Source organism: Dendrobates tinctorius, unplaced genomic scaffold (assembly GCF_039654945.1).
Source record: "Dendrobates tinctorius isolate UK_male_01 unplaced genomic scaffold, ASM3965494v1 ptg000060l, whole genome shotgun sequence".
Taxonomy (NCBI): Eukaryota; Metazoa; Chordata; class Amphibia; order Anura; family Dendrobatidae; genus Dendrobates; species Dendrobates tinctorius.
Window position 1 is genome coordinate 49,908,847 of NW_027361728.1, and position 16,670 is coordinate 49,925,516.

Below are 16,670 nucleotides of genomic sequence, written 5' to 3' on the forward strand. Positions count from 1 at the left end.
ATATGAATACTAGCAAACATAACCCTAGTCTTTATGTTTAATGCATGCACTGGGAAATTCTACCAATCTATACATTTAAACATTTGGAACAGGCTGCCACGAGAAGTGGTGAGTTCTCCTTCAATGGAAGTCTTCAAACAGAGGCTGGACAGACATCTAACTGGGATGATTTAGCGAATCCTGCTTTGAGCAGGGGGTTGGACCAGATGGCCCAGGAGGTCCCTTCCAACTCTACGATTCTATGATTCTATGATTCTAAAACAACAGAATTATTAAAACTGTCTATTTTTTAGAGATTTTTTTAGAGTGTAAACTTTGACTAGACAATCTTAAAATGTTCCAAATTTATTATAATAACTGATGCTGGATGATAAATTTGGTGTGAACAATAGTGGTGTTGAGACAACATCAAGCTTCAACACCAAGTAAATGCACGAAAGGCAAATGTGGGATGTTCCCTTTTCCTAAGCAAAATTTAAGTAAAAGGAGGTGGCTTCAGCAGTTTGACAAAGACCCAGATCTAGGAGTCGAAATGTTGCTGTTGTTTCTGTTTTTTTGATTCTATAATAATAAGCACATTGATCATTATTGGATGCTAAGTGCTCCTGTTTTTACTTGAAAAAATATTGATGCTGTCCACACTAACTTCACACCACTCGTTAGTTACAATGGCTTGCAAAAGTATTCTCCACCCCGAAACTTGGCTATTACTTATACTGTTAAACACAAGTTGTAAAGTAAGCATTTTTGTAATTCAATTTGTGTGTGATGCATCAGCATTTAATAGTCTAAGTTGGTTATGTGAAGTGAGAAAAATATAGGCATAAATTAAATAACTAAAAATTGGCCTGTGCATATGTATTCACCACTTTTGCTATGAAGCCCCTAAACATTTCTGGTGCAAGCAATGACCTTCATAAGTGACATGCCTAGTGGAAGAAAGTCTACTTATGTCCTATCTAAGTGTCACATGGTCGGTCAGTGTAACATACCTTTACTGAAAGGCCACACAGGCTGTAACACTGTTAAGCAAAAGGTGCAACTAACCAAACAACACCATGAAGACTAAGGAGGTCTCCAAACAAGTCAGGTACAATGTTGTTGAGGAGTACAAATCAGGGTTAGGCTATAAAAAATCCCCTCAAATTCATCATCAAACAGAAAGAACATGGTACCACAACAAACCTGCCAGGAGTAAGGAAGACATTAATCAGAGAGTCAGAAAAGAGGTAACACTAAAAGAGCCACAGAGTTCCCAAGCATAGACTGGAGAATCTGTCCATACGACTATAATAAACTATAGAATAAACTGTGCACTCCATTTAGGTGTCCTTTATGAGAGAGTGAGCAGAAAATAGCCTTTACTAACACACAAAAATTGTAAGGCTCGTTTTGAGTGTGCCAAAATACATGTGAGAGACTCCACAAATGTATGGAGGAAGGTGTTGTGGTCAGATGAGACCAAAATTGAAATTTTTGGCCAACAAGGTAAACGCTATGTCTGGCACCAAACCTACATAGCTCATCGCCCAAAGAGCACACAGTTAAACATGGTGGTGGAAGCATCTTGCTGTGAGGATATTTTTGGGCAGCAGGGGCAGGGAAATGGTCAATGTCAAGTGAAAGATGGATACATGGATAGTCTTGAGCAAAGCCTGTTATAGTCTGTCAGTGATTTGAGACTGGGACAGAGGTTCACCTTCCAACAAGATAATGACCAAAAGCATACTGCTAAAGCAACACTCAAGTGGTATAAGGGGAAACATGTTAATGTTTTGGAGTGGCATAGTCAAAGCCCGGACCTTAATCCAATTGAGAGTCTGTGGTCAGACTTGAAGATTGCTATTCACCAGAGTCAACCATCTAACTTAAAGGAGCTGGGGAAGTTTTGCCTTGAAAAATGGGCAAATACCAATTGGCAAGAGTTGAAAAGCTCCTAGAGACTTATACAAAGCAACTTGCAGCTGTAATTGCTGCAAAAAGGGGCTCTACAAAGAACTGACTTTAGGGGGATGAATAGTTATGCAAACTGACATTTTCAGTTATTTAGTCCTATTTGTTGTTTGCTTCACAATAAAAGAAAACCAAATCTTCACAGCTGTAGTCATGTTCTTTACATGAACTAATGCAAAATGTCAAAAAACAAACAAAACTGAATTTCCAGGTTGCAAGATAGCAAGACAAGAAAAATGCACAGGAGAATTAATACTTTTGTAGGCCACTGTAGCTTATTTGTGTCATAAATTTCAACCATAAATTTAGTGCACTGTTTGATCTCAAACCAATCTTCTATTCACATGAATTCATGGCCCTTCACACAAATTAAATTCTGAAACATTTAGCTTAATAATTCTACCCCAGTGTGTCCCCAGACAATCATAAGACAGATATTTGCATTTAAAACACATTTTTTCCATACTTTTGGCCAGTACCTTGGCTTCAACTATGTTGAAAAGTATAGTTATGTTAATCTTTACCACAACAAAAAAGACAAATGTATTCATCCTTACCTTGCAGCAAATTTCATTAAGCACTCATGTTTCCCATGTTTCCCAAATTACAAATTTAATAGACCCCCTAACTCTTCCCCTCAGGGGGGCAGGAAGAGATGAGGTGGGCTATTAAACATCTCAACCATTAGTTGGCCACCTCTCAACCATTAAGGGACCACATACAAATTTGAAGCCTATACATGGCACTCATAGCTTACGCATCTCCCAACAGAATATTACAAAATATTTTTATTTTCCAAAGCCAGATTTTTTATTGTTTTTTTTATTTTTCAAAGCCAGGCCTACAGAAATGTCAAGCCAAATAGAAAGTTAAGGAAGGACAGATCTGTATACCACATGTTATGCTTATTTTATTTTCATGAGAGTCAAAGTATTGGCATATACTTGAATATGTCTTAGGCCTATGTTTATCATTGCTAATTACCTGGCCAAGTGTACTATCCTAAAGTAGAGTAATAATAGGCAAGCATGTCAAGTTATATGTTGACAGAACTTTTGACTTTCAGGCTTCATCTCACCATCCACTACTGCTACTAACTTGAAACTATCATCATGTTATAGACAGTCATCTTGGCTCTCTCATACATAAATTTGACTTGCAATTATTTAGCATATGAATAGTTATGCTGATTATTGTCATGTCACTATCTTGTTACTGTTAGGTTACTAATCCACCTTTTGTTTTCTACATTGCTTGAATCCTTTTTGGCATGTTCTTTAATAGATTCAAGCATGTATCAACCAAAATCTGTTCCCAGGTGTCTTCTACATGTTCGCAAAGTTGGTACATATTAGGTGACTCTCTTAGGTATGTACATACAGTATAAAGCTTATGCTTCAAATCTTTTCTTCTTGGCATCTGGGCACTGGGGGGGCCAATCCAGCACCTCTACTTCACTGTCATTGAACCTTTTCTTTGCCAATCTTGATGTATGCTTCAGGTCATCCTATTCCTAACCATATTACTCAAGAGTTTGAAGTAACCTGTCTTGTAGAATACTCACGTATAGCTCAGCATTGAGACCACCATCAATCTTGGTCAAGTATCCACTGCATTTGGCTATGAAACAAACCCAACATCATCAGTCTACCTCCATCGAACTTGACCGTTCCTTTAATATCTCGATCCATTTGCCCCTTTTTATCTCCTTGTTTCTTCCAGACCCATCTGACCCTAGTCTGTTAACTTTTGTCTCATCACGTTAAATCACTCATTTCCAATCTTCTACGGTCCACTTTTTGTACTTTTTTGCAAACTTCAGCCGATGATTATTATGGCAATATTGAAGGCAAGAATTCTTCATCTTTTTTCGGGCCACATTTATAATAATAATAAATAATAATAAATTTTATTTTTATAGCGCCGACATATTCCGCAGCACTTTACATTTCAGAGGGGATTTGTACAGACAATAGACATTACAGCATAACAATAATCACATACAGTAGATTATAACAAATACCAAGAGGAGTGAGGGCCCTGCTCGCAAGCTTACAGTCTATGAGGAAAGAGGTAGACACGAAAGGTGGGTGGTAACAGTTGCCCTGATTGTATGGACCAGCCATAATGTTAAGTGTGTAACAGTACAGACACAGAGGGCTAATGGATGCATAAAGCATGTGGGAACATGATGCTGGGAACCTGGTTATGGTAAAACTTTTGGCTCTGCCACACAGGGATAGGTTAGGTTAATGTGTTGAGGCGATAGGCCAGTCTGAATAAATGTGTTTTCAGGACACGCTTAAAATTGTGGGGATTGGGGACTAATCGTATTGACCTGGGAAGTGCATTCCAAAGAATTGGCGCGGCACGTGTAAAGTCTTGGAGACGGGAGTGGGAGGTTCTGACTATTGAGGATACTAACCTCAGGTCATCAGCAGAACGGAGGGCGCGGGTAGGGTGGTATACTGAAACAAGGGAGGAGATGTAGGGTGGTGCTGAGCCATGGAGGGCTTTGTGGGTGAGGGTAATAAGTTTATACTGAATTCTGGAGTGGATGGGTAGCCAGTGTAATGACTGGCACCTTTATAGACTTGTACTTGTGTACAGTATATTGCATGGTGCTTGCATGGACATCTGTGATCTCACTGATACAAAGCATATAAGCCACCTCCACTGCCGTATTTATTGCACTGGAACTGATAGACTTCATCATGAGCCGACTTATTGACTCTGATATTTTGCCTGGACTATCTATGTATGGACTTCATTTCATATTTTTCCAACTGTAATGGCGCTCACATGATGCAGTTTGACAATTTTCTTGGTTAAAAGACTGCTATTGATGAGCTGGAACAAGTAGTTTCTATTTTCTTGGGAAACCTTCTTCAGTCTTGCTCCTTGACTCAAAACAGTTACCTTTCATTTGGGAATCAAACTAATACCTATAATTTGTAGTTCATATGAAGAAAAGATTTTTCCATTACCAGGAGCAAAACAAAAACAAGGCCGTGACATGAGAAGAATCTGCATACTAATTATATGCTAAATAGTTGCAAGTCATATTTATTTATGAGACAACCAAGATGATTGTCTATAATATGATGGTAGTTTCACTTTAGAAGTAATAGTGGATGGTGAGATATGAAACCTGAAATTCAAAAGTTCAAAACATTGTTACCCCTTTGCTCATAAGTGTATAATATATAGGTATAATGATATAAGAATTTTTCTTGTGTTTTCTATTTCAAACTCCTTGTTGTTAGATAAGAATAAAATGTGTATAAAAATGGGCTGCACAAGCTGATCTACGTAAACCATTACTACATGATAATTATTTTGATGTCTAATAAACAAAATATAAGCTAGACACTAATTAACGTGTCACTGAAAGTACTTCCAAAATATTTTAATAGCGGTTGTAAAGGTTAATGGCAGAGTTTGTCTTAAGCTTGACTTATTGATCACTTTGAACTATGATGTTCATTAAACAGCCTTAGTACAAGCTGCATGGTCATGTATCAAGGAGCCAGCACATTTATAATTCACTCTTGTAAAAAAAAGTATCTTTGTGGGAATTAGATGAGTGAAAAGTGGCTAAAAGGTATAAGAAAATATTTGTCTTCTTTATTAAGCAATTTTCGATCGGGTAATGTATTCGAAGACACTCTGTATGGATGCAAAACAAGCTTGGGGGTCCCATTATGATGTTCATAGCCTGTATGGATATTCAATGACTCTTTCTACAGAAGAGTAAGTATATTTATTACTATTATTATTTGTATTATTATTAATAACTTTGTTATAACTTCTAAGCAGTTAAACATTTACATAACAGACATAATATAGAGATATAAGACAAGATTCCCCAGAATAAGAATTTAATTGGAAATGTAAGTTTTTACTAGGCAAAAGTGTCAAAAGTGGTGTCAGTCAAGTCCTGTTTAACAATTAATGGGTCTATATAGTATTAGACAAACATGGCTGCTTCCTTCCATAAACATCACCACACTCTACAATGGGTTGTATCATTCAGTATTGCAGTACAGCTCAGCTACAATATTACTCAAATAAAAAATATCAGATACAGATACCATAATAATGAAATAGTCCTTGGAAAAAAACCCGGACTATTAAGGGATGTACCCAGTGGAGCTCACCAATAGCATTAAAACACAAAGAACTGGAGCATATAAACCACCAAAAATTGCATAATAATTAAAAAATATAGAATTTTAATGAAAAAATATGTAATGACAAACAATTAATCACATAAATTATAAAAGACAGAGCTATTTGAATACGGTTAAAGGTGCACCATAACTGGTGTCAGATCACTGTCATGGAGATTGGGGCAAAGTAATCACAGAGCTAAAAAAAATCCCTTTAAGAAAACTGTATATACTTATAAAGTGACAGTGCAACAATTTATATATTTTTTAAGGGGTAGCAAGCTCTCTGCTATTGCATGAGTATAGTCTTTTTAATATCCCAAAGTTTTTTAAATGGTTAGCAACCAGTCAATAGAAAGACCCATGCACGAGGGGAGGTAATATTCCCATCATTAGTTCTTACCATGTCCATGGATTTTGACAAGCGCTCCTACGCGTTTCAATCTGTGGATAGGTGCAGTACTGATTGCATGGTTTTTTTTTAAATTTTGGACAATCACATTAAAATATTAATTTTAGTGGATGAAATAGCTGAAATAATTGAGGCTATAAAATAAAAATAATCTGCATCATTTTCTAACATGACATACATACGAATGTACAGCTAGATTTACTGATACAGGAAACTGTAACTTCACACCTAACTTGAAAATAAAGAAGCATTGTCACCATTTTTTTATTTTGTAAAGTTGTCTAAATGTGTAGGAAATGTAGTGTAAGTGTGTTAATCCCTTAATCCCATATGACGTACTATCCTGTCCATGTGCCCTTGGGACTTAATTCCCAGGGACGGGATAGTACGTCATAGCGATCAGCGGTGCCCATGTGGTGAGCGCCGCTGATCGCGGCCGGGTGTCAGCAGATTATCACAGCTGACACCCGGCACAATGTGTCAGGGGTGGTCACGGACCACCCCCGACACGTTAACCCCTTGCAAACCGCGATCAAACACGATTGCGGTGTACCGGGGGTTAAAAGGAAGAATCGGCAGGGAGGGGGCTCCCTCTGTGCTTCCCTGAGACCCCACGGCAGCGCAATGTCCAGCGCTGCTGCGGGGGGCTCCTTCCCTGCAGGCCCCCGAATCCAAGATGGCGATGGGGACCTTCGGGGCCTGCAGGGAGCAGGCTTCCTCAGTGCCTGCAAAGCGCAGGCATGAGAAAGCCTGCTGCACTGCCTGTGACAGATCGCTGATCTGTCACAGTGATCTGTGATGTGACAGATCAGCGATCTGTCACAGGACAGTGATGTCCCACCTGGGACAATGTAATGAAGTTAAAAAAATAGTGTTAAAATAATTTTAAAAAAATCGCCAAATAAATTAGAAAAAAAAATATTCCCCCAATAAATTCATTTTTTGGAAATAAAAAAAACAAACAATAAAAGTACACATATTTGGTATCTCCGTGTCCGTAAAGACCTGCTCTATAAAACTGTCCCATTAGTTAACCCCTTTAGCGAACACCTTAAAAAATAAAAATAAAAAACGAAGCAAAAAATAATGATTTATTATCATACTGCCAACCAAAAACTGCAATAACGCGCGATCAAAAAGACGCATGTAAATATCCATGGTACCGCTGAAAACATCATCTTGTCCCGCAAAAAACGAACTGCCATACAGCATCATCAGCGAGTGGGGGGGTTTCCACTGTTTTGGTACATCAGGAGTTTTCCAATCGCGACATGGTGTCCGATCTCAATTCCAGCCAAAAAAGTCAAATGGCGCTGCTTCCCTTCCGAGCTCAGCCAGGCGCCCAAATAGTGGTCTACCCCCACATATGGGGTATCAGCATACTCAGGACAAATTGCACAATAACTTTTAGGGTCCTGTTACCCTTGGAAAAATAAGAATTGAGGGTGAAAAGATCATTTTTGTGGAAAAAAAATGATTTTTTAATTGTACGGCTGTATGTTATTAACTTCTGTGAAGCCATTGGGGTTTCAAAGTTCTCACCACACATCTAGATAAGTTCCTTGGGGGGTCTAGTGTCCAAAATGGTGTCATTTGTGGGGGGGTTTCCACTGCTTTGGTACATCAGGAGTTTTCCAATCGCGACGTGGTGTCCGATCTCAATTCCAGCCAAAAACGTCAAATGGCACTGCTTCCCTTCTGAGCTCTGCCATGCACCCAAATAGTGGTTTACCCCCACATGTGGGGTATCAGCATACTCAGGACAAATTGCACAATAACTTTTAGGGTCCTGTCACCCTTGGGAAAATAAAAATTGGGGTGAAAAGATCATTTTTGTTGGAAAAATATGATTTTTTAATTGTACGGCTGTACGTTATAAACTTCTGTGAAGCCCTTGTGGGTTCAAAGTTCTCACCACATATCTAGATAAGTTCCTTGGGGGGTTTAGTTTCCAAAATGAGGTGACTTGTCGGGGGTTTCCACTGTTTAGGTACATCAGGGGCTCTCCAAACGTGACATGGCGTCCGATCTGAATTCCAGCCCTTTTGCATTGAAAAAGTAAATCGGCGCTCCTTCCCTTCTGAGCTCAGCCATGTGCCGAAACAGTGGTTCCCCCCAACATATCAGGCATCACCGTACTCAGGACAAATTGCACAATAAACTTTGCATTCCAATTTCTCCTGTTACTCTTGGTAACAAAAAAAAAATTGAACCTGAAGTTTTTTTTTGAAAAAAGTTAAATGTTCATTTTTTTAAATATTCAAAAAATTCCTATGACACGCCTAAAGGGTTAATAAACTTCTTGAATGTGGTTTTGAGCACCTTATGGGGTGCAGATTTTAGAATGGTGTCACTTTTGGGTATTTTCTATCATATAGACCCCTCAAAGTGGCTTCAAATGTGATGTGGTCCGTAAAAATAAAATGGTGCTGCAAAAATGAGAAATCGCTGGTCAATTTTTAACCCTTATAACTTCCTAACCTAAAAAAATTTTTGTTCCAAAGTTGTGCTGATGTAAAGTAAACATGTGGGAAATGTTACTTATCAAGTTTTTTGTGTGCTGTATCTCTGTGATTTAAGGGCATAAAAATTCAAAGTTGGAAAATTGCGAAATTTTCTAAATTTTCGCCAAATTTCCATTTTTTTCACATCTAAACGCAAGTTATTTGAATGAAATTTTACCACTAACATGAAGTACAATATGTCATGAGAAAACAATGTCAGAATCACCGGGATCCATGGAAGCATTTCAGAGTTATTACCTCATAAAGGGACAGTGGTCAGAATTGTAAAAATTGGCCCGATCATGAACGTGCAAACCACCCTTGGGGCTTAAGGGGTTAATATACTTACTGATTGCTGTCTTCCTTGATTTCCAGCACTACTCTAGTCCTCTTCTCAATAACGTGACTAAAACTCTGACTCTCTTGATCAGACAGTGGTCTTTGTTTGTGCTGAAAGCCAATTTTACAGCATAAGATTGTTCTGACGCTCCACAGGCTTATATCATAAACGCAATTCCTACTTACCCATAAAATCTTGTGTGATTCTGTGAGCCCAAATTTCAGTCTTATGAGTGAAAATAGGATCAGAGCGGCACTGGAAATTGAGGAAGAGAGATATTGGTGAGTTTAGGCAGCTTTAAGGAATAAAACATTTCTGTGAATGCCTCTTCATATGGATTTTGCCACGTAAAGCCTAAAGCTACAGTGGGTATGGAAAGTATTCAGACTCCTTTAAATTTTTTTCTCTTTGTTTCATTGCAGCCATTTGGGAAATTCAAAAAAGTTCTTTTTTTCTCATGAATGTACACTCTGCACCCCATCTTGACTGAAAAAAGCAGAAATCTAGATATTTTTGCAAATATATTAAAAAAAGAAAAACTGGATTATCACATGGTCATAAGTATTTAGACCCTTTGCTCAGTATTGAGTAGAAACACTCCTTTGAGCTAGTACAGCCATGAGTCTTCTTGGGAATGATGCAACAAATTTCCTTGCAGATCATCTCCAGTTCTGCCTGGTTGGATGGTGAATATTGATGGACAGCCATTTTTAGGTGTCTCTGGAGATACTCAATTGGGTTTAGATCAGGGCTCTGCCTGGACCAGTCAACAATGGCCAGAGAGTTGTTCAGAAGCCACTCCTTTGTTATTTTAGCAGTGTGCTTAGGGTCATTGTCTTGTTGGAAGGTGAACATTTGGCCAAGTCTGAGGTCCAGAGCACTCTGAAAGAGGTTTTCATCCTGGATATCTCTGCACATGGCCGCATTCATGTTTCCTGCAATTGCAAAAAGTTGTGCTGTCCCTGCAGCTGAAAACCTCTCCTATAGCAAGATGCTGCCACCACCATGTTTCACTGTTGGGATTTTATTGGACAGGTGATAAGCAGTCCCTGGTTTTCTCCACACATACCACTTAGAACTATCACCAAAAAGTTCTATCTTCATCTCATGAGACGAGAGAATCTTATTTCTCATAGTCTAGGAGTACTTCTTGTGTTTTTAGCAAACTATATGCAGGCTTCCAAATGTCTGGCACTGAGGAAAGGCTTCCATTGGGCCACTCAGCCATAAAAGCACCCGACTGATGGAGGGCTGCAGTGAGAGTTGACTTTGTGGAACTTTCTCCCATCTCCCTAATGCATCTGTGGAGCTCAGCCACAGTGATCTTGGGGTTCTTCTTTCCATCTCTCACCAAGGCTCTTCTCCTATGATTGCTCAGTTTGGCTGGATGACCACGTCTAGGAAGACTTCTGGTGGTCCCAAACTTTTTCCATTTAAGGAATATGGAGACCACTGTGCTCTTAGGAACCTTGCGAACTGCAGAAATTATTTTGTAACCTTGGCTAGATCTGTGCCTTGCCACAATTCTGTCTCTGAGCTCCTTAGAAAGTTCCTTTGACCTCATGATTCTCATTTGGTCTGACATGCATTGTAAGCTGGGAGGACTTATATAGATTGGTGTGTGCCTTTACTAATCAAGTCCTATCAGTTTTATTAAACTCAGCTGGACTCCAATGAAGGAGTAGAACCATCTCAAGGGGAATCACAAGGAAATGGACAGCATGTGACTTAAATATGTGTGTCTGAGCAAATACTTATGACCATGTGATATTTCAGTTTTTCTTTTTTAATACATTTGCAAAATTTCTCGATTTCTGTTTTTTTCAGTCAAGATGGGGTACAGAGTGTACACTAATGAGAAAAAAATGAACTTGTTTGAACTTACCAAATGGCTGCAATGAAAAAAGGAGTGAAAAATGTAACCCCTCTCTGCCATCTGACGTACTATATCACCCATGTGACCTGGACCTGTCTGACCATGGATGGTATAGTACGTCATCGTGATCGGCCAAGCACACTGGGGGGGTGCGCAGCTGATCACCTCCGAATGTCAGCTTATTCTCATAGCTGACACCTGGCCTAGTTGCCAGGAGCGGTCACAGATCGCTCCCTGCACTTTAACCCCTCAAATGCTGCAATCGAACATGATCACAGCATTTCGGGAGCAGGCAGAGGGCTGACAGCCCCTCTGCCTTTGGATCACAGACCCCATGGCGTGATGCAGGGTCTCAATCACTGCCATGGAAACCCAATGTCATCATGATGACATCCGGGTCACTAGAGCTAAGAAACTTCATGTCATGCGCAGTGCACGATCAGGAAGTGTCTCAGTGTCAGTGCAGCACTGAAAGCTTCTGTAGCATGCAGATGATGCTTCATCTGCATGCTATAGAAGCGACTAGCCTGCAAAAAATGATTGTCCCATAGAGGGACAAAGTGGAAAAGTCAGAAAAAAGTTAAAAAAAGATTTAAGTAATTGTGAAAATATAAAAAAAATAATAATAATAAAAAATCATTATGTATTCTATCACTAAAAAAATATTTGAATGACAAAAAATCTAAACAGTAAATGTACACATATTTGGTATTGACGTGCCCATAATGACTCGACCTATAAACTGTTCCGCTAGTTAACCCCATTAGTGTACACCATTAAAAAACAAGGCAAAAAACAATGCTTTGCCATCATTCCATTGAACAAAAAGTGGAAAAACGCGATCAAAAAGATGGATATAAATAAACACTAGAGTTGAGCAAAATGGGTCAGTCAAATTCAAAATTCGCCATAATTCGCTAAAGTCGGGTTTTGCCAAACCATAGCGTGAGGTCGGCCATGCGGTCGCTGACCTGAGCGCCAAAGTCGGATTTCCCAGAATGCTTGCACGTGACTTTTTTCAGCCACTGAGCAAGGACGTACACTGTGGGCAACGAGATGACATGTGCAGCGTGTGGGGAGAGAGAGCGAGAGAGAGAGTTTCTCCGCACATTAAAAAAGCCGTCCGGCATGTAAGTGTGTTTACTGTCCTCCACTCCCTTCCAAATTTGCTTCCCCATTGACTTGCATTGGGTTTCGTGTTTCAGTCGGACCTTCGATTTTTCATGATAGTCGGCCGATTTCGTTCGACTTGACTTTTGAGAAAGTCGGGTTTCATGAAACAAGACTCGACCCTAAAAAAGGCAAAGTCGCTCATCTCTAATAAACACGTAACCATTGAAAATGTCATCTTGTCCAGCAAAAAAGGAGCCACCATGCAGCTCCATCAGCATAAAAATAAAAAAGTTAAAGCTCTCAGAATAAAGGGATGCAAAAATAATAATTTTGTCTATAAAATCGTTTTATTACATAAAAGCGCCAAAACATAACAAAATTGTATAAAGGAGGTAACTCTGTAATTGTACTGACCCAAAGAATCAAACTGCCTTATCAATTTTATCACACACGGAACAGTAGAAACACCCCCACAAAAAGAAATTCATGAATTGCAGGTTTTTGCTCGTTCCATCTCCCAAAAATCGGAATAGAAAGCAATAAAAAAAGTCATGTGCCTGAAAATGGTACCGATAAAATTGTCAGCTTGTCCCACAAGAAAAGACCTCACATGACTCTGTGAGCCAAAATATGGAAAAATTATAGCTCTCAAAATGTGGTGATGCAAAAACTATTTTTTGCAATAAAAAGCATCTTTTAGCGTGTGACAGCAGCCAAGCATAAAAACCCGCTATAAGGCCTCTTTCACACTTCCTGATATTTCCGGTACCAGAGATTTAAGTGTATGTGTGTGTAATACTTGTGGCACATGTGTGCCATATCAGTGCCACAAGGACGGGCTCCAGGAAAGAAGCTTTACAGTAAGCGCTGTTCCCCAATGCAGGGTGCTGAACATGACTCTCATTATTCTCTCCTGATCTGCCTGAGATCGAAACGAGCAGGGGATAATGATGAGTTACATTTAAGTAATAAAAGAGACAGCAGGCGGTGGTTGATGGGACTATTACTCCCTTCAGCCAACCACTGCTGCTGTTAATAACAGTGACAGCAGGAGCAGCGCATGGGAGTATTCAACTGCCGCTTCTGTTCTGTAAATAAATACCATAACTTAAAAAAAGGCATAGCTTCCCTCTTATTTTTGATAACCAGCCAGACAAAATTCACAGCTAGGGGCTGCAACCCTCAGCTGTCAGCTTCAGCAAGGCTGGTTAACAAGAATAGAGGGGTCCCTACGCTGTTTTTTTCATTTATAAAAAAAAGGCATGGGTCCTCCCTTTTTTTTGACAACCAGCCTTGCTAAAGCAGACAACTGGGGGCTGGTATTCTCAGGCTGGTAAGGAGCCATGGATATTGCCCCCCGCACAGCCTAAAAATAACAGCCCACCCGTTGGACAGAAATAGCACATCTATTAGATATGCCAATTCTGGCGCTTTGTCTGGCTCTTCCAACGGCCATGTAGCGGTGGCAAGTGGGGTATCATGCCCAAGGCTTAGTAATGGCAAAGTCTATAAGTCACCTATCCATTACTAATTCTATAGTTGTATTGTAAATAAAGACACAAACACCAAGAATAAAGTCCTTTATGTGAAAAAAAATTACATGGACTCCTTTATTAATCTCAATTAAACCATACTTAAAATCATGCCTAATTCAAGCGAAGCCCTCGATCTCATGTAATAAAAATGAAAAACAACAATATATTATACCTGTCTGTCCTGGTGTCCCACGCCATAATCCATGTCTGTGGACTAAATTTTTTTCAACCTGGATGGTGCCAAGATGTGAATATTCCGGCTGAAAACCATTGGTGAATGAATGAGATGCTGGGGAATGCAGTGTCAGTAACTGGAGGTAATAATAATAATCTTTATTTATATAGCGCCAACATATTCCGCAGCGCTTTACAGTTTAACAGTTTCAAAACACAAGCCATAAGTAACAACGTTAACAATACAATAATTAAAGCAAAATAAGATGAAATAAGATGACCCTGCTCGTGAGAGCTTACAATCTACAATGAGGTGAGGAAGATACAAAGTACAGGTGTGTATTTACAATTGTATATCTACTATGAAGGTCCAGCCATCTTGAGGGAGTGAAGGATGGATGGATATAGTGAATGGGCTACACACGCACACTTACACATAGAATAACTTTGATTAGTGAACGTGATAAGCCACTCTGAACAAATGTGTTTTGAGGGAGTGCCTAAAACTATGCAAATTGTGGTTAGTCCTAATTTCTTGGGGTAGAGCATTCCAGAGGATAGGAGCAGCACGGGAGAAGTCTTGGAGTCGGGAGTGGGAGGTACAGATTAGTGCAGAGGTTAGTCGAAAGAGTCGTTTGCAGAGCGCAGCGATCGGCTAGGCCGATAGACAGAAATGAGGGAGGAGATGTAGGGGGGTGCCGCACCGTGGAGAGCTTTGTGGGTGAGAACAAGTACTTTGAATTGGATCCTATAATGAATGGGCAGCCAGTGTAAGGACTGGTGAAGAGCAGACGCGTCTGAGTACCGATTAGCCAGATAGATGACCCTGGTTGCTGCATTAAGTATGGACTGGAAAGGGGATAGTCGAGTAATGGGGAGGCCAATTAATAGAGCGTTGCAGTAATACAGGCAGGAGTGGATCAATGCTACATTGAGGGTTTTTGTTGCTTCCATGGTGAAAAAAGGGCAGATTCTAGAGATGTTCTTTAGGTGTAAGCGGCAAGAACACTTCGCAGCCATGGGACTAGGTACGATAGGTGCATGTGCACACCCGACAGGACCCCGGACCGGCTGCGGCACTGGGAGTGGTGATGTCAGGCCCAAGGTCCTGCCCCTAATTTCCAAAATTGTGTCACTGGTGGGGGGTTTCCACTGATTAGGGACATCAGGGGTTCTCTTAACACGACATGGCATCCGATCTTAATTCCAGCCAATTTTGCGCTGAAAAAGTAAAACAGTGCTCCTTCCCTTCCGAGTTCTGCCATACACCCAAACAGTGGTTTACCCCTACATATAGGGTATCAGCATACTCAGGACAAATTGCAAAACAAGTTTTGTGGCCCTATTTCTCCTGTTACCCTTGGGAAAATAAAAAATTGGGGGCAAAATATGATTTTTGTGAAAACAATGTGATTTTTTATTTTTACGGCTCTACGTTACAAACTTCTGTGAAGCACTTGGGGGTTCAAATGCTCACCACACAACTATAAAAGTTGCTTAGTGGGTCTAGTTTCCAAAATGGTGTCACTTGTGGGGGGTTTCCACTGTTTAGGCACATCAGGGGCTCTCCAAACGCATCATGGCGTCCGATCTCAATTCCAGCCAATTTTGCACTGAAAAGTCAAACAGTGCTCCTTCCCTTCTGAGCTCTGCCATGTGCCTAAACAGTGTTTTTTCAGCAAAAATGGGGTATCAGCGGGGTATTTCACATCAACTTTTGTGGTCCAATTTCGCCTTTTACTCTTGGTATAATAAAAAAAAGAACCTGAAGTAATTTTTTTGTGAAAAAAAAGTTAAACGTTCATTTTTTTAAATATTATAAAAATTCATATGAAGCACCTGAAAGGTTAATAAACTTCTTTAATGTGATTTTGAGCATCTTCAGGGATGTAGTGTTTAGAATGGTATCACTTTGGGGTATTTTCTATCATATAGACCCCTCAAATTGACTTCAAATGTGATGTGGTCCCTAAAAAAAATGATGTTGCAAAAATGAGAAATCGCAGTTTAACTTTTAACCCTTGTAACTTCCTAACAAAAAAAAAATTGGTTCCAAAATTGTGCTGATGTAAAGAAGCCATGTGGGAAATGTTACTTATTAAGTATTTTATGTGACATTTCTCTGTAATTTAAGGGAATGAAAATTCTAAGTTGGAAAATTGCAAAATTTTAAATTTTTTTGCCAAAATTTCCATTTTTTTTCACAAATAAGCACAAGTAATATGAAAGAAATGTTGCCACTATCAAGAAGTACAATATGTCACAAGAAAAAATGTCAGAATCATCGGGATCTATGGAAGCATTCCTGAGTTATTACCTTATAAATGGACAGTGCTCAGAATTGTAAAAATTGACCCGGTCATTAACATGCAAACCACCCTTGGGGGTAAAGGGGTCTGAATACTGTTCGTACCCACTGTATTTAACAGTGTTCACAAGATTAGTTATAATGGGATACCACAAATATATTAAAATGAATAGTATTATTTGAAACTATAACTCTAAGTCCTGCTGAGAGTCCCCAATGTAATTTCCCTTAGATCCTTTACTAGATTGCACAATGTGAAAAAATTCAAGAAGCCGCTTAAACG

General features: G+C 39.5%; 1 protein-coding gene across 1 annotated transcript in view; it reads left to right on the forward strand.

Annotated features, from left to right (window-relative positions):
- SI (sucrase-isomaltase) overlaps positions 1–16,670 on the forward strand; it is a 511,413-nt gene that overhangs the window by 212,187 nt on the left and 282,556 nt on the right. The window contains exon 16 of the mRNA XM_073578947.1: positions 5,589–5,706. Within this exon, the coding sequence (XP_073435048.1) occupies positions 5,589–5,706 (118 nt within the window). The remainder of the gene's footprint in view (positions 1–5,588; positions 5,707–16,670) is intronic.